Source organism: Natrix helvetica (genome assembly GCF_964273705.1).
Source record: "Natrix helvetica genome assembly, chromosome: 4".
Lineage (NCBI taxonomy): Eukaryota > Metazoa > Chordata > Lepidosauria > Squamata > Natricidae > Natrix > Natrix helvetica.
Window position 1 is genome coordinate 76,132,448 of NC_138550.1, and position 18,568 is coordinate 76,151,015.

The 18,568-nt window shown below is 38.4% G+C and overlaps 1 protein-coding gene across 2 annotated transcripts; it reads right to left on the minus strand.

Annotated features, from left to right (window-relative positions):
* Positions 1 to 1,424: 1,424 nt before the first annotated feature.
* SRD5A1 (steroid 5 alpha-reductase 1) lies at positions 1,425 to 15,710 on the minus strand. 2 transcript variants are annotated; one of them, XM_081952966.1, is made up of 5 exons: positions 15,136 to 15,710; positions 12,530 to 12,696; positions 8,011 to 8,112; positions 5,272 to 5,288; positions 1,425 to 2,961 (listed from the first exon to the last, which is right to left on the minus strand). In XM_081952966.1, the coding sequence occupies exons 1-5, from the start codon at positions 15,480 to 15,482 to the stop codon at positions 2,941 to 2,943; spliced, it is 654 nt and encodes a 217-aa protein (XP_081809092.1). In that variant the 5' UTR covers positions 15,483 to 15,710; the 3' UTR covers positions 1,425 to 2,940. The 2 variants fall into 2 exon arrangements, with proteins under 2 accessions (XP_081809092.1, XP_081809091.1); XM_081952965.1 differs by having other exon boundaries at positions 5,138 to 5,288; positions 15,136 to 15,702.
* Between the last annotated feature and the right edge of the window lie 2,858 nt (positions 15,711 to 18,568).

An 18,568-nucleotide genomic window follows, 5' to 3' on the forward strand; every position in this document is an offset into this window, starting at 1 on the left:
ACCCCCTCCTACATTGCGTCAAGGTCAGCTATATGCCCTGTATAAACAATTGCAGGGGTGTACCTCTCCTGAAGGGTATCCCCTCCTATGATGCCTTGTCAAACAAAATAAAAAAGAGTGAGATGTAGGAATGAGAGGTAAAGCTATGTAAAGACATGCGTAGAAATTACCATGATCTCAGTGGCTGGCTATCTTGGAAACCTACAAACTCACCTAATTAGCAGAACCAGATGCAGGAATAAAGGAAAGGTGATGCACAGCCGTTATCTATTAGCTCATTAATTCACCAGAGCAAAGGCATGAGTTAACCTTGGCCTGAATAGTATTCTTGATTCTCTAGGGAAGATTTGGGGGAGTGAACCTGTTATTGCAATGTGTTGTTACTCTGTGCTTTGCTTGTAAAAACCAGATGCAGGAATAAAGGAAAGGTGATGCACAGCCGTTATCTATTAGCTCATTAATTCACCAGAGCAAAGACATGAGTTAACCTTGGCCTGAATAGTATTCTTGATTCTCTAGGGAAGATTTGGGGGAGTGAACCTGTTATTGCAATGTGTTGTTACTCTGTGCTTTGCTTGTAAAAACGATATAAAAGCCAAATAAACTCTGCGAGAGGCAGACAGATATTTTGGACACAAACTGCGTGATGGACTTCTGAAACCTACAGTACAGGGCAGCAGAGTTTCTGATACGAATTCCAAGAAAGTCCGGGGTGCCTTTTGGAAGAAGCACCTTTGGGACACTGGTCATAAACATACAATAATCAATTAGAATATATTGTCTTGGCTAGAGAACTATTATCAAATTCAAATGCTACGATCAATACACGATCAATTTGCCCAATGCTTATACTATAAGCATTTATAGAAATGCTGCTCTAACATCTTTATCACTATAATTGCACCTTTTCCTGATTCCAACAACTTGAAATCAGGATATCATCTTTGAACCAGACTAATACCTTTTGTGATATTTGGTTTAGCAGCATTTTGCCAATGGAATAGTAAGGGTGATTATATATATTGATTGACTTAAGAGTGAATATATACTGAGTGGTTGTTGGAGTTCTTTTGCTAAATGAAAAAAAAATATTGTAGAGACCATTACAGATAATACTGGGCCATGATATTTTGCTTACACATTGCTAAAAGTTAAAACTGGGTTGTGCTCCTGGATTTTCCAGGCAGGTTACCAAACTCAAGAAGAATGGTACTGTGCACATTCATGATTAACTGCTTGCAAAATATTATTTTTTTTATTTAGATTTAATATAACTATCTACTCCAATGATGACCCGGTGTTGCCCGGGTATCTGTAGACATCAAAGCGTTTGTCTGACAGGGAGTCATTGCTGGGGGGCTTTCTTCCCCCTTCTCCCATGCCCATCATCTCTGCCCTCTCCCATCCTCCTCCCATGCACTACTCTCCCCCCCTCCCACAATCCTGGCACTTCATAGGCCTACTGTGTGAGGGAAGCCTAGGCCTTAAAAGCCCACTGTGTGAGGGAGCACACTCAATCAAAGGCCTCTGTACTGGCATAATCAGGCTCTCTTTGCTTCATAGGCCTACTGTGGAAGTCCTGGCCTGAATTCGGGTGAAGGATGATCCTGGGAACACAGGCTGAAGCTGTTTCCTGCGAGATCGGGCCGCCACAGTGAGGTGGGGGTGGGCAATCTGCTTAGGCCATGGCATGCACAATCAAAGCTCTGTACTGGCACAATCAGGCTCCCTTCATAGACCTATTGCTGTATGGGCGTAATCAGGCTCTCTCCCCCCCCCCCATGACATCATGCACAATTGCCACTCTAGGATGCCACACTTGCTCTCCTTAAAGTCCCAGACCTTCCAGAGTTATGCTGGAACACCTTCACACACATACCCAAACACCACGGGGGTGTCTTACCCCCACAGGGCTTGTCATCTGTGTACCAAGTTTGGTTGAAATTGCTCAAGGCGTTCCAGAATTATGCTGGAACAAACAAACATACATACATACAACCATATACTGTATGTATGTATGTATGTATGTATGTATGTATGCATGTATGTGTATGTCTGTGTGTGTGTGTGTGTGTGTGTGTGTGTGTGTGTATGAAAGATAGAAACAGATATAGTTAGAAGAAGATGAAGAAGAAGAAAAGAAGATGATATAGATAAAGATAACTATCTAATCCAATGAACATTCCATCTTCAAATCTATGTTCTGATATAAGATATGGCTTTCTAAGTCATGTTTATAACAACATGAGCTCTCTCTCCTTATTAAAATTCAGTAAAAAAAAAACTAATAATAATCAACAGGAATGTTTTCTACTGGTTTTTTATTTTAACATTAGAAAAGGAGAATTAATCATCACATCACTCAATGCAATGTTAACATTGTGATGTTTACCTAAAAATATCTATTAAAAGCCTGCTTTAACTAACCTCTCCTGCCCCCCACAATTGTAGTGCATTATATAGTATCAAAGCACAGAGTCTGACAGAGAATTTAGAACAGGAGAGGGTTGCTATGGGTTCGCCTAGGTCCGGGAGAACCTGTAGCTAACATTATGGCCGGTTTGGCCCCGCCCACCATGCCACACCCCTACCACCCCACCATACCCCTCCCAGGAGTCTCCATGTGGCTCGTTTTGGATGCAAGGTAAGTGTAGGGTCTGCACAGAGGCTTGGGGAGGGTAAAAATGGGCCTCCCGAAAGGCCTCTGGGGGCTGGGGGAGGAGGTTTTCGCCCTTCCAGAGGCTCGAAGAAAGCCTCCGGAGCCTGGGGAAGGTGAAAAGCCCCCCTCCCCACTGTGGTGCAGGAGGCCGACTAGGCCACACCCACCATGGCCATGCCCACCCAGCAACTGAGGAGAGAACCCATTGCTGAAAATTTTGAAGCCCACCTCTGATTCAGAATACAAATGGAATTAAAATTTTCCTGGAACGTGGATAGTCTTCAAACTTGTTGAGATACCATCTGAAGAAGAAGAAGAAGAAGAAAAAGTAAGTGAACACATGGTTTGACTCAGACATGTCAAATTCGTAAGAAATGTAAATGTGCATTCTTTTTTCATGTTAGATATATACCATTATGATAGAATGTTTCTTACCAATCACAAAAATCAGTTATTTTTTAAATGCAAACTATTATGATTTTCACTTTACATCTTTCTGTCTATATGGCATTCAAAAGAGCTAACAGTCAAATAAAAACCAGTATAAATCGACAAAATCAAAAAACTTTTTAAGAAGCCTGATTTTTAGACTTTTGAAAAAAAGGATGTGGCTGGTTTAATGAACTGAACCTTTAGAGAAGCACATCATTCCAGTTCTTACAAAAATCTGAAAAAAAGTGTAACTGTTACATTTCTTTTCAGGTTTTTATAAGAATTGGAAAAAGATACATTTGCTTTTAAGAGTTCAATTGATGATGTGCTTTAAAGGTTCAACTCACTAAACAGAAGATATTGCTAGCAGAAAGATATTAGTTTAGCCAAAATTCAAAAGGCTTCTTCCAAATTATTTATGAAGTTTATAAAATCCTTCCAGTGTCATTTAAAAAGCTTCTTGTATCGGAAAATATTATAAGTGGCCTCAAAATTTCAAATATTAAAAACGTAAATAAAACAGAGGTGAATGAATGAGTCCTTATTATAGCCAAAGGACAGAGATAGAAGATATAAATGAAAACAACTAAAAACATCAAATAAAAGTAAAATGATACAGGCAACTGTAATAGCTGATTTAAAACATGTAAAAACTGGTGTATTATATAATATTTGCAAAGATTTGTAAAATTATTTTAATATTAACCAGGAAATGTTTGTTCAGTTCTCAGGCATCTGAAATTATAGAATATAATCCAACATAGAACATCAATTTAAAATATATATTTCTCAAATTTAAAAATTTTAAATTTTAAAATTTCAGAAAAGATCATTATAAATCACATTTCTTTCATATGTTTCTATATAAGTCCATTCCCTCCACATTAAATGCACAGAACCTAACAAATTCACAAGGGAAGTTAACTGCTGGCTTTTAATTATTTTAAAAATATTTATAGCAAAACCAAAATTCTGGTTGTTTGACAAGCTTGTTACCTGAAAATATGGCCACACAAATCCATCAATAAAACATCATTTCTACTACTTCAATGGAGATTCTCTGGATAAATGTTTACTGATATTCCTTGAATACCCAAGGAAGGGGCAGAACATCATCCATGTCCCACTGTTTCCAGGGGTATGTTGTGGTATGTTATGGTTGTGGTATGTATCCCAAAGTTTAAAAGTGTATGAAATAAGGCAGGTTTACTTTGGAATATTAATATGAACTTTCTTGAAAATGACCTATTTAAATTACATGGTGCTTTTAATGTAATTAGTAATAGTTTTAACTGTTCAGTTGTGTCTGACTCTTGATGACTTTATAGGTAAGTGCTCTCCATGCTGTCCTATCAAACACAGCTTCTTTCAGTAGTTGGATGTTCAACTTTGTATCAACTTTGATGGTATCAAGCCAGCAAGTTTCTTTGCTTGTCCCTTTTCCTTGACCTTTTCCTAACCATTCCTAGCAACGTTGATTTCTCCAGCACACATGACATGGACAAAGTAAATCAGATGGGGTCCTGTTATTTTGGCTTCTAGTGATATTTCAGGTTTTATGTGATGATTTATTCTGGTTTTATATAGCTGGCTTTTTAACATAATGACTGATCTTTATTGAAATGTACTTTTAATGTATATGTATAATCTTTATTCTCATTGTACTTAAATACAACGAAATTGGTTTTAACCTCACTGATGTAAAATTATAACAGAAACGAAAAAGAAAAAAAATGAAAAAAAACTAGCTTGTGCATGGAGTGAATTGTGGTTGTATTTAAAAGTCTCACAGCCCAAGTATAGAAACTATCTTTAAACCTGTTTGTTCGGCTGGCTATACTTTGATGTCTTCTGCCTGATGGTAGAAGTGCAAAGAGACACCGACCAGGGTGTGAATCATCTCTGAGTATCTATTTTTTTCTTTAACAAATTGTAAAATAAATGTAGCCACTAATGTCTACAATAAATTCAGGATATATAGGCAGCAGATATTTGTATAAACTCAAATGAACATTCAAGAGAAATTAAGATTTTTGGAAAACTCACTGGTGGTGCGCATACGCTCGGCTTCCTAATACCAGTACTGTATTAGTGGCAAAAGCTGTACTTTCTACTGTGTTGCATGCAAATGCAAATCCGCACCACTCAACAATTTCCCCAAAGAAGTTAGCTCCACTTACGTGTTCAAACATTCCTCCTGCAGAAAAAAAAGTTGCAATTATTGACTTGGCAAATAAAGCTTTATATACCTCAACAAATGCAAACTGGAATTGTCTTGAATATTTTTCAACTAAGTCTATAGTGAATATGAAATAAATCAAGGAAATTAGTCAACACCACCATTTTCAAGCATTAAAAAAGGTGAGGGAACCATTCCTTTAAAGCAAAAGAAATAATCATAAGATTATCATTTTTATTCCAAACATTCAAGAGCCTAATTCTCCCTAGTTTTGTGGTACCGCCATTTTAAAATGCATTAGATTAAATTCTGTTGGCAGATAGTTTTGCCAGTTATAATTGTATTTTGGTTTGGGGAATTCAATTTCAATTCAATTTATTTGTGCTTCTAGACCGCCCCCTCTCCCAGAAGGGACTCGGGGCGGTGTACAGTCCATAGAGAATATCACAAAAATACAATAAAAAATTAAATATGTACAGTTTGGAGGAGGTTAAAATGCAATTAAAAGAACTGTACAAAGCTGAATAAATATAATTTTTTAAAATCCCTAAAACAGACACAACAGATTAAAAAATTGTAATTATGCCAGGCCTGCTAATCGGAACAGGTGAGTCTTCAATTTTTGCCGGAAGGAGCGGAGGTCAGAAGTGGTTCTAATGTCAGGGGGGAGGTCATTCCAGAGGGTTGGGCCCATCACAGAGAAGGCCCTACTCCTTGGTGTCGCCCGTTGGCATTGCCTAGTGGACGGCACCAGGAGAAGTCCCTCCCTGTGTGAGCGAATTGGCCGCAGGGATGTATGTGGGAGGATGCGATCCCGCAAGTAACTAGGAAGAAGGCTCCACCCCCCTCACTCCCCTTTTTGGCTTCATCCTCTGTATCCAAGAAACATACCGTAATCCTGCACTATTTTAACAAGATACCAACCAAGCCCTTGGACAAAAAGCAATGTGGTTAGGAGACATGTTTCATATTATTTTGGGTTTGTTGTATCTGCTTTTTTCCTATCTGCTGCATCATTCTTTACCAAACCTGCTCTAATAAAACCGTGAACTTCATTCAGATTGGCCTAACTGGGTTGGAAAAATAGGCAGCTAATTCCTACGTAATAAACTATGCCTTGCACCCATTTGGCCTTTTACCTGCAAAGCAAAGAAGGAAAAATTTAACTAAAATATGCTTGGTCAAACCAGAAGCAAGTGAACTGTTGTTCTCTCCTCCCCCCACCCAAACCAGAGAAACACAAGGCCTTATTATATTCTAATCTTTCAAGAAGCCAATAGCAGGCAGGGCCACTGAAGCCTGGAATTTGTCAGCTGCGTTCCAGGTTTTCTTCACGGTCTTGCCATGAAAAATATTGATTAAAACTGTATTGATAAAACAAAGTGAAACACAAATGCTCAGCTTTTCAAGACAAATTATGAGACTTAACATCAGAGTAGCTTCTTCACCACTAACAGATAAAGATTATCTTGTTCAGAAAGCTGATGAATATTCCTCATGGTTTGATGGGGTAAGTGTTGTGCTACATCCTTATTTCTACCAGCATTTCTTGCAACTCCATAATTTAGTTTAAGTTGCTTTTTCTTGGTCAACAGTACCTTTAAAAATGACAAATTGGCTCATGCATCTAATAACACAGTTTAGTTTTGTCTTGCCATCTAGCCAACCCAAACATTGTGTTTTGTATGCTATGGTTTATAACAAATTATGTGGATCTAGTAAATTGTTGCTTAATGAACAAATCATTGACATGTTATCCAGCTGAACATATACTGAATCCATCTTGAGGTCTCATCTCTTTAAGAAGAATCCAAATAAACTTACATCATACATACATTTTGGAAGAAACTGGAGTTATAGACCAAGGATTATCAAATATTCAATGATCTTTCTTATGGGTAATTTTTTGGAAAATGTGTAACATTATCTACTACATGTATAGCCTAACAGGTAGTCCTCAACTGACAACCACAATTAAATCTGAAATTATGATCATATGTTATACTGGTGTTTAAGGGGGGCATTATGTGACCAACCCGATTTTATGACATTTTATGGTAGTCGTTAAGCAAAACGTTTCTCTGCAATGACTTTTTTTTAGCTACAATAAGCTATAATGTATTGTAAATCCCTGCCAATTGACCATTAAATGCTGCAAACAGCTGTAAATGCAGGCTGGCTACTGATTGCCCAAAATGTGATCACATGACTATGGGAGCCCAGCTGTCAAAACTTTGAATCCAGATCATAAATGCTTTTTGGGAAATCCATTTAACTTTGAACAGGCACTAAGCAAATTGTTGTAAGACGAGGACTATCTGTATCTACATTATGTTGAAAATACTTGTGTGGTTATAATGAACTCAAGAGAGATTTTAACTCTTTTTTTCAGGGTTATATTGTGAACTCATTATTCTATGGGACAAGCTAGCCAGAAATAAGAAAATTGTAATATCATGCCAGGAGGCAGCAATAGCAAACCATTTTCATATCATGCCAGAAAAACATCACCGATCTGTCTATCTAAGTTACAAGGGACAGAGCTCAACTCAAAGGTGATTCTGCTTCGCAAGCATACTTTCTAATTATTTAATCAACTTCTGCAGCAATCACAATTAACAAGAAAATAGGGAATCAAGGTTTGAAGCTCTGGCAAATAATAATTAGAATAATTATTAAATAAATAATAAATACTTAAATGCAAAAATATTTAAATTAATTAAACATTTGCAAATCTTACCTCTTGGGATTTTATACCCAGTCTCCCCTGGTTTTCTTAGGTTTCTCAAAATATAATCAGAGTGCATGTTAATCAGGAAACCACCTAGCCAGGCTGCAATCCCTGGAATAAACATTTTAAAGCAATGAATTGAAATGTAGGATTTTATTTTTTAAAATAATGCAAATAGTCAAAATGTATATATGCTAGAGAAAATGGTTCATTGAATTGAGCCCAAAATTTCCATTGCTAAGAAAAACAGTTGGTGAGTTTTGCCCCATTTCATGATGTTTCTTGCAACAGCTGTTAAGAGAAACACTGCAGTTGTTAAATGAATCTGGCTTCCCCATTGACTGTACTTGTCAGAAGGTCACAAGGGGGGATCACATGACCCAGGGGCACCGCAACCATCATAAATATGAGCCAGTTACCAAGCGTCTGAATTTTGATCATGTGACCATGGAGATGCTGCAATGGTCGTAAATGTAAAAAAAAGGCTTGTAAGTCATTTTTTCCAGTGCTGTTGTAACTTCTAATGGTCACTAAATGAATGGTTGTAAGTCAAGGACTACTTACAATATATTGGCTCTACTCAATCTGATTGAAGACCCAGGCTGGGGAAAGTTCTCTATACAATGCTACTGTGCAGTTCTAAATTCTGGTCTGATTAATAATCAAAACTGAGTGAGTAACTCAGAATTGATGATATGCCTGAAAATTTCATCCAATCCTGCCAGATATTGATGAAACTGGAGCCATTTGCTTGTTTTTCCATGCAGTTCGTCAGAGACGCAAAAACCACAGGATTTCTGTAGTGAGGTTCTTTTTCACAACAAGCACATCACATGCACCGATATCAATACAAATTGCCATCTAAGTGGCATGAAAAGTACTAGTTACTCTGAGGGTGAGGAAGAGAATTAAAGGACGTAAACAACAAGGTGAACAGTCTTGTAGAGGTTTTTTTGTAATGAAATAGGATAAGCAAATAGTTTGTAAACAAATTTGATATGGCTCAGACTAAGGCCATTCATTTCATAAGAATGCATGCATAAAGTTGTAGGATATCAAAAAATCCACCGAGATTCCTTCCGCAAAGCAAGAGCATACCATTATTTTCCAAGCATGTCCCCACCTGCATCTCAGTACCCTCCTGAAGATGAAACAGCATAAGCTTTGCTTCGGATACTACAATCTGGAGATGGCAACTTTAGCTCCTGCAGCCATTTCCTCCCCTTTTTTGATGGGTTCACTGAGCAACTTAAAGTAGTCCTGAAACTGACACTTGCCCATACTTGCACATACACACTTGTCCAAACATATATTGTTAAGCCTGAATTTTAAGTGGATGTGGGATTGTTTGGCCAAGCTAATCATGTTCTTCAATACATTCTTCAATTCAGTCTTTGTCAACAGCAATGACTGCTGCCCCACATTCCTAATCGTACCACAACTATTCCCACATTCCTAATCGTACCACAACTATTGCAACCATCTACTACATATTGATATTATTGATATTGATATCTACTTATTATTATTTATTATTTATTTTATTATTATTTAATAATAATAATTACTTATTATTATTGATATTGATATTTACTAAATATTGATATTATTGATATTGTAATACTACATATTACAGTAGATAACATTGAAATGGCGCTACGTAACCTAAAGCCATCTCTATCTATTGGCTTGTGCCTACTTCTTAAAAAAGCTTGCCACTGCCATAGCTGAACCTCTAACCTACTTCTTAAAAAAGCAAAAGTTGCAATCGTACCACAACTATTGCAACCATCTACTACATATTGATATTATTGATATTGATATCTACTTATTATTATTTATTATTTATTTTATTATTATTATTATTATTATATAATAATTACTTATTATTATTGATATTGATATTTACTAAATATTGATATTATTGATATTGTAATACTACATATTACAGTAGATAACATTGAAATGGCGCTACGTAACCTAAAGCCATCTCTATCTATTGGCTTGTGCCTACTTCTTAAAAAAGCTTGCCACTGCCATAGCTGAACCTCTAAGCACAATCTAAGAGGTATCTTTCCAAACCAGCTCCTTGCCTGACCTATGGTCATTAGCCACGCTCATATCTATCTTTAAAAAGGGAGACCTTAGCCTAGTAGCAAATTACCGACCAATCTCATTGTGTTGCGTGACCTGTAAAGTCATGGAATCAATTATAAACCAATCCATCACCCACCACTTAGAGAAAAATAGCCGGCTTTTTAACAAACAGTTTAGTTTCAGGAAAAAATTGCCTTGTAATCTGCACCTCCTACACTGCAGAAACAGTTGGACCACAACTGTTGACTAGAATAAAGCAACAGACACAATTTACATAGACTTCTGCAAAGCCTTTGAATCAGTGGTGCATAACAAACTACTGTCAAAACTAAGTTCTTATGGCATTTCCAGATCCCTATGCAAGTGGATAGCCACATTCCTGTTAAACAGGCAACAAGTAGTCAAAATAGGGAGCGCCCTATCAAACCCGACACTAGTCAACAGCGGGGTCCCCCAAGACAGCGTTTTAGGACCCACACTCTTTCTGCTTTACATAAATGACCCCTGCGATCATATTATAAGCAACTGTGTCCTCTTCGCTGATGATGTCAAATTATTTAATACCACCAACAATGCTGTTGCCCTACAAAGAGACCTCGACTATGTGTCAGAATAGTCAACTCCATTTGGCAACTCCAAATCTCAACTAACAAATGCTCTGTCCTATACATTGGCAATAAAAATCAGAACACCACATACAAGTTGGGCGGAAATGACCCTCTGTCAAGGACCTAGGAGTGCTCATCTCAAATGACCTAAGGCCCAGAGCTCACTGTAACAGCATTGCCAAAAATGCATTAAGAGTTGTTAACCTAATTTTGCAAAGTTTCTTCTCCAGCAACACAGTACTGCTACTAGGGCATACAAAACCTTTGCTAGACCATTTCTCAAATACAGCTCGTCTGCCTGGAATCCACGCTGTATACTGGACATTAATACAATCGAGCAGGTTCAGAGGTGTTTCATGAGAAGAGCACTCCTCTGCTCATAATATAATCCCTTATGCCATCAGTCTCGAAATTTTGGGCTTGGACAATCTGTAACTGTGCCACCTGTGGTCGGACCTAAGCATAGTGCGCAAAATTGTCTACTACAATATCCTACTTGTCAACGACTACTTCAGCTTCAACCACAATAATACACAGGCAAACAATTGATACAAACTCAAGGTAAACCGTCCAAATGCTCTATCTGACTCCATTATTACATCCTCAAACCCTCACAGTTTCAACTTTAAACTGTCTACTGTGGACCTCACCCCATTCCTAAGAGGGGGCGTGTCCTACTATCCCCATTTATTTTTATTCATTTCCTTTGTTCATGTCCATGTTCATACTTATACTTGCTATCTTGTACATGTTTGACAAACTAATAAATAAAATAAAATTATGATTCATCAATTGTTGTTGTAGCTTATGATTTATGACCGACACGTATATTCACCTTCATTCATGATTTATGATCTATGACTTATCACTTTGTTATTTGTATGTGTGCACTGAGAGCTTATGCACGGACACAAATCCCTTGTGTGTCCAGTCACCCTTGGTCAATAAATACTATTTCTTAATGGCGGCCCAGTTTTGCAACGTTCAAAATTCCAATGTTGAAAAAAACTTTATGATCAGTCCTTTCACCTTTCACTTCATAACATCCCTGCAGTCATAAGATTGAAATTCAAGCACTTTGCAACCAGCAGCTGTCTGCAATCATTGCAGTGTCCTGCAGTCATGCAATCATCATTCGCACAGTTCTAACAAGGCAGCTTCCAACAAGCAGATTAAAAGGAATAGCCTACAGTAAAATTGCAAGTCACACTCAGGTGATATCCCTCTTAACAACCATACCACTTAGCCATAGAATTGCTAGTCCTAGCTGTGGTCCTTAAGCAAGGAATCCCTATAGATTAGAATTGCCAGACTGATCCGCCCAACTAAATGCCCTTCTCAACATTTCAGCAGGACTGATCTGCTTGTTGCATTTTGCATAAACAATGCTAATTTTCACTAGATAGTAGCTAAGACATACAACTGCTTGCCCACTCTTTGCTCACTGGATTTTTTTAAATTAGATGTTCTCATTCAACAAAGTCTACCTCAGCTGTTGTTTTAGACGTATAATTAAGATACAGTGCCATATAAGCCATTTTGAGTGGGTCAGAAACACAAAAAGAAATAACACTGGGAAAATATTTTGTGACTATATTTTCTGTTGATTTAAATAGCTAAAAAAAAGGAATCATTTCTTTCTCCATGACTTCTGTTTCACTACAGTAGTAAGTGGGAATGCAGTTCTCAAGAAGGTACCATTTCAGCTTGAGCAAAAGGAAAAAAACATATCTTAACACAGAGGTTATTTAAGCCATTCAGGATAAGAAACAAAGATCAATTGTGACAATCTGACATTATACGTATTACTTGAACTGGCTCACCAAGAATGAAACGTAGTTCTGTTATCCAATTGGATGAATATTCTGCATAATTGGTTAAACTTCGGCCTTGCAAATACCCATTACATGAGCAGAATATAAATGCTGACACAAATGAAAAAAATGGTGTTGATTTTCCTCCACGGATTAAGAAAGGAAAGATGAATGATCTGTAACATGAAAAATATTTTTTTTACTTAATTATAATTTTGAACATTGCAGAAATATACAGTAATTCACCCACATGCACAGGCATATTTTCGAAAGCAAAACTCTATTATTAGGTCACTTTCCATTTAAAAAAACCTCAAAAGATGAAACATTAATAGTAAATACACATACATACATGTATGCATGGCATGCACATACACATTTTGCACTAATATTTAAGTTTCTGAAATATGTAGTGCATATTGTAGAAGCAGGAGACCCTATACCTGTGATGATGAACCATGGCACGTGTGCCACAGGTGCCACGCGGAGCCATATCAGTGGGCACATGAGCTCAGCTTCGGCGCACATGGGTGTGCTGGCTAGCTGATTGTTGGGCCTTCTGGACCCAGAAGTCAGGAAACAGGCTGTTTTTGGCCTCTGGGGGGGGGGGGAGGCCATTTTTGCCCTCCCTAAGCTCCTAGAAAGGCTCTGGAGCCTGGGGAGAGCAAGAAATGGGCCTTCCAGTCAAACCAGAAGTCGGCAAATGGGCTGTTTCTGTCCTCCAGAGGGTCTCTGCGGGGGTGGGGAAGGCCATTTTCGCCCTGCCCAGGCTCCTAGAAAAGCTCTGGAGCCTGGGGAAAGTGAAAAATGGGCCCACTGTGCCATTGCGCACCAAAAGCAGGTGGAGCACGGGGGTTGCATGCGCAAGGGGAGGGCACATAGAATTATGGGTGTGGACACGCAGTGCCCGACCTCCCCGTGCTCCCCCCCGCTTTTGGCACACAATGGCAAAAAGGTTAGCCATCACTGCCCTATACTATGACTGTCCAGTTTCTTCTTGAAAACCTCCAGTGATGGAGCACACAAAATTTACAATTTCATGATTGAATGTATTGTTTGGAGTGGAAAAAGAACTCTCATCTCAGCCTTCAAGGAATGCTTAATAACTTGTCAACAGTTACTACAATAATAGTAATTTTGTCAAAATGTTGATACAACTAGACCAGCCTGACAGAACAATTTCAGTCATTGACTAATAACAATACAATCAATAAAATGAACAACACAAAACTATCTCCTAATAAGAACTATTAGCAACCATTTTGGGACAAAGTTTAGGCTTAGTATAGCAAAATTTTCTACTTTTGGAGAAATACATTTATCTTGGTTATTTAATAGATAGTGCAAATAAAAGCTGAGTGTCCTAGAAATTTAAATAAAAGAGGGGTAATCAATTATGTGTGAATGCCCCTTTGGAACTAACAATAAACAGAAGATGAGCGATGATTTCTATAGCACCCACATAAGGGCAGTATGGGGTTTCATATGGGTTTTTTTCTACATTTCCATTTCCAGACTTGCTGGGAGGCAAAACAAACATTTTTGGCTGCCAGAAAAAGGAGATAATAGAATCACAGAGGTCTCAAAGTGAATGGTTTGTTCCCTGTAATCAAGAATTTGCTGAAGTGACAAAAAAAATACAATATAAAAGGAAACTGGACAAGGAAACTAGGCTGAGCAACATTAGTAAAGAAGTTTGGAAATGTGGAAAGTTCCCCAAGTCTTGACATCTGACAAATCCACCATATTTTGAAGAAGGTCCTTACATATGAGCAATTGGCTATATGCATCAATAGGGAAAACCATTAATAAGATATTTAGTATAGTTGCAAAATCTAGGTATCGGTTTTATGTTTTCCTGGTACCATTACTCACTCTAATATACTTATGATGCAAGTTAAACAAACAAAAAGTTCAAAAGTTGTATTTCCAAGCACATCTAAATTATATTAAAGTAACCAATATCATTACAATCCCCATGGCATGTCAGAACGTTTGAGCACCCCCAATATTTGGAAATTGAAAGCTGGAAAATTTGATAAGCCCTAATTTGCAGCATGAACAATCATGTCTCTGTAGGAGACGCAGATCTGTATCTTATCTCTTTTTATATGCATCTGTTGATGACTGAGCTCTTCTCTCGACTGTACTTTTTATAGTTTTGAAGAATAAAGTGACAATGATGAAGAGAAGGTAGTGGACAGTAATCTAATCAAGAAAAAAAAGCATGATCCTATTCCAATCAACAAAAATTTAAATAAAGCCAGGATTTAACTTCAGATGTTGAGCTTCTTAGTTAGTTAGTTTCAGCCCTAGCCAAATCCATCTCTGGTAGATGTTGTCATCTATGTTCTCTGCCAAAGGTGCTGTTTTCAAATTCTGCCTATAAATAATTGACCAGAGCCTCATGGGCTGGGGTTATTCTGGCTGATCTTTTTATGTAAAACTGACCTCTATAGCACCTAATTAACCAGTCCCGTTACTGGTTAAACTCATTCAAAGACAATCTCCTTAAAAAAAGCAAGAAATTCCTTTAAAAATAGGTTTTTCAAACCACGCGGCAGAGAGAGACAGAGGCGGAAAGGGAGGGAGAGGGAGAAAATAGTTCAGCCAACCTGTAAAAGTAGTGGACGAGGAAGAGTCCCAGCAGAAAGCGGTTGGGCCAGAAGTTGAGACGGTCACCGTCGCTACACAGCACGAGCATTACAGGGAAAAGGAAGGAAGGCGCTTCTTGCACCATCCAGGCCAGGTTAGCAGGAACAGGGCAGCCGTAAGAGGCTGAAGCGTAGCGGCCGTACGGTGCCCCGGCCCCTTGGAGGACGAACACCACCGCCAGAATTAGAAAGCCCACCAGGGCGTAGCTCATCTGTTTCAGCAACTGCTCCTCCTGCGGACCGGAGACGCGTTGCCAGAAAGCTCGGGAGCACAACAAGCTGCACGCGAGCCCCGCCGCCGACTCCATCGCCACCCAGAAAGAAAGCAGGTAGCGGAAGCGCTAACGCCGCCAGGCTTTTCCTTCAGCACCACGGCCGCTTTGGAAGCCAAGAGCGCCTGTCACTCTCTCTTTCTCTCTCTCTTCCCAGGCTCGGCTGGGAGACGAAAACATTCCGGGCATCATCTAAAGATCTGTGGCGATCCGCGGGGTGGAGTGAGGTGGGGTGAGGTAGGAGCGTCATAAAGGCAGTCGGGAAACTCAGACTCAAGGGGCGGAGCTTATCTCCAGGACTTGAAAACGGTAACAGCGCTAGGAAGTGTCAGTTCAGCCCGTGAGAGTTTGGCTTCGCATCCCTTCCCTTCGTTCCCTTTTCACGGTCGATGAATTGCTCGTGCTGCTTCGAGTTCTGCCGTACCTACGGGAAAGCAGGACACCAACATCTCGCATTATTATCCACTCGCTGTTGTTGCTCAGGCTCTACAAGAAGGGGAGATTTAGCCCTTGGTGCTACCCAGAAGCGAACTTTGAGCAGCTCTCTCTCTCTTGGATTGCTTAATGATCCGGTTCAGTTGTGCGATCCCTCACTGAAGCCGCACTTACCTAGTTTCTGCCAGTAATAGGAAAGTAGTGGGGTTAGGATCCACTGAGGGAGGCTCATAGGGAAAAGGGCCCCCTTGCATCTGGTTCCTCTGTGCTTGCATTGCCCAAAGAAAGAGGATGAGTGGGTCAATAGTCTTGCAGAAGGAAAGAAAATGTTGCTCAAGGAATCCTGAGAGTTAAAGTCCACAAGTCATAAAAGGACCATAGTTCCCCACTCCTCTTCTAAGACATGGGTGTCCAATCTTTTGCTTGCCAGGGCTACATTGAATGAAGAAAGGTTTTATTGGGCCGCTCATACAATATGTAATATAGTTAAAGTTTATAAATAACAAATTTCCTTTAAAAGTCTAGAATCTTGTGGGGCCACATTATGGAATGGACAATCCTGTTTTAGGAGGTCCTGCTAGCACTGATCTATTGGTTATATATATTTATTTATCAGTACAAATACAACACAAATATAAAAAGGCAACATTAAAAATAAAAATATGGTTTTCTGTCTGCATGGTCTTCTGTGATAAGCCGAAGGACAGAAAGAGGGAGTTGTAACACAAATACATACCTATTTCCCTGGCTCAACTGATAAGGAGGCGATCCTGTGGCTTAGTGGCTGATAAGGAGGTGATCCTGTGGCTTAGTGGCTAAGACTCCTGTTGCAATTATTAATCAGCCTGGTGCCTTGTGGAGACATACTTCAGTTTATACAAAAGACTGACACATAGACTTCAAAGAAACACATTTCTCTCTGGCTGTCCTTCAGCAGAAGGGAGTCTATTGCAGATAATATTTTGACATTCCTTTCCTGGCCGTAATGAAGAGGAGGTATTCATCTCTATCTCTGGCTGTGTAACTAAGTTTTATAATCACGTGTAGAGTGTTGCTATGTATGAAATCATAATTTTCCCTTTTGCTATTCCTTTGTTTGCTTTCTGTAACCACCCACTTTTGTAACCAATAAAATGAGCACGTAGGCAAAAGTCTGTGTGCTTCCATCCCGAGAAAACTTTCTCAGAATTGGTTTGTTTCATGGAAGACCCTCCGGTGAATCTTATGCCTAAGATATAATACAGCCCAGGTTCGAATCCCAGTAAGGGTATGGCTAGCTGATGAGAGCTAATTAGCTCGAAATAGATCTATACTAGTCTCCCTTTATTTATTTATCAGTACAAATACAACATATATATATATATATATATATATATATATATATATATATATATATATATATATATATATATATATATATATATATATATATATAAATCTTGTAGTATTTTTAAAAGGGTCTGAATCAGAGGTGGCATACTGCAGGTTCTGACCAATTCTGGAGAACCGGTAGTGGAAATTTGAGTCCTTGAGTGGGGAGGGAATGGAGATTTTACAGTATCCTTCCCCTGCCACTCCCACCAAGTCATGTCACGCCCACCAAGCCATGCCCACAGAACAGGTAGTAAAATTTTTTGAATCCCACTACTGGACTGAATACCTTTTGAATCTACAAGTGCTGGATTTCTTTGATAAGTTGTCCTACAGCAGCTTCTGAGCCAACTCCATATTTAGAGATAATATGCCCCATATTATCTTACGCTAACACCAAAAATGGTTCTTCATTACTGTTAAGCTTAACTCATGATTTTTCCTACTCCTGTTTTAGAATCTGCTCATGCTCCTGAATTGCAAATGCAGTATGATTGTATTTTCAGTAAAACTCTTGGATGTCACTAAACAATCAGAAATGCTGGAATATCTCATTAGCTGAATTATACCACAAGGCTCATGATTAAAACAAAGTCTACTTCAGAATGAAGTATACAATTTTACTGATTCATTGTTAAGTACACAATTTGATTCATTCTTTGTCCTTGCAAATATTCACAATTTCTCATCCAAATTGTGAACAGCTTTCTTGTTATAATGTGGCTCAGTGCTTCCTCTAAATTTGGTATTGAAATATGGTAATTTCATCGTAGCTCTATAATAAAGAATTATAATTATTTAACATACATCCTCTTTCTCTATTCTATTTTTTGAAGCAAAAAATTAAATTTGGCATTTATAGGATAAATTTTGATGCATATTAAAGAAATCAGATCAAACTTTGTGGTGATATAAAGACTGACCATGGCAATAAAAGATTTTATTAATTACAGTGGACAAAAAAATAACTCTGATACATATGCCCCAAAATATCTCTTCATACTGTGAGATCAGGAATTAGTTCTTAGAACTGTATATGCTAGCAAAAGTCAAGCAGCCTGGTCAAGTCATTACTAAATTAGACAGAACTTGGGAGAATTGAACTATTATTGAGTTTGTTCATTTATTTATATCTCACCTTTATTGTTTTTAGAAACAACTCAATTTCTCAGAAACCAGGTTCAAACCTAGAATTTATGATATTTAGTCTCACCTGGGATAAGGTACAGTGCAGGGAAGTTTCTGATCCACATTTGTGAATTTGCCATAGCGGAACAGAGAAGAAATCCCATCAATAACCTTGATATCTAGGCAAA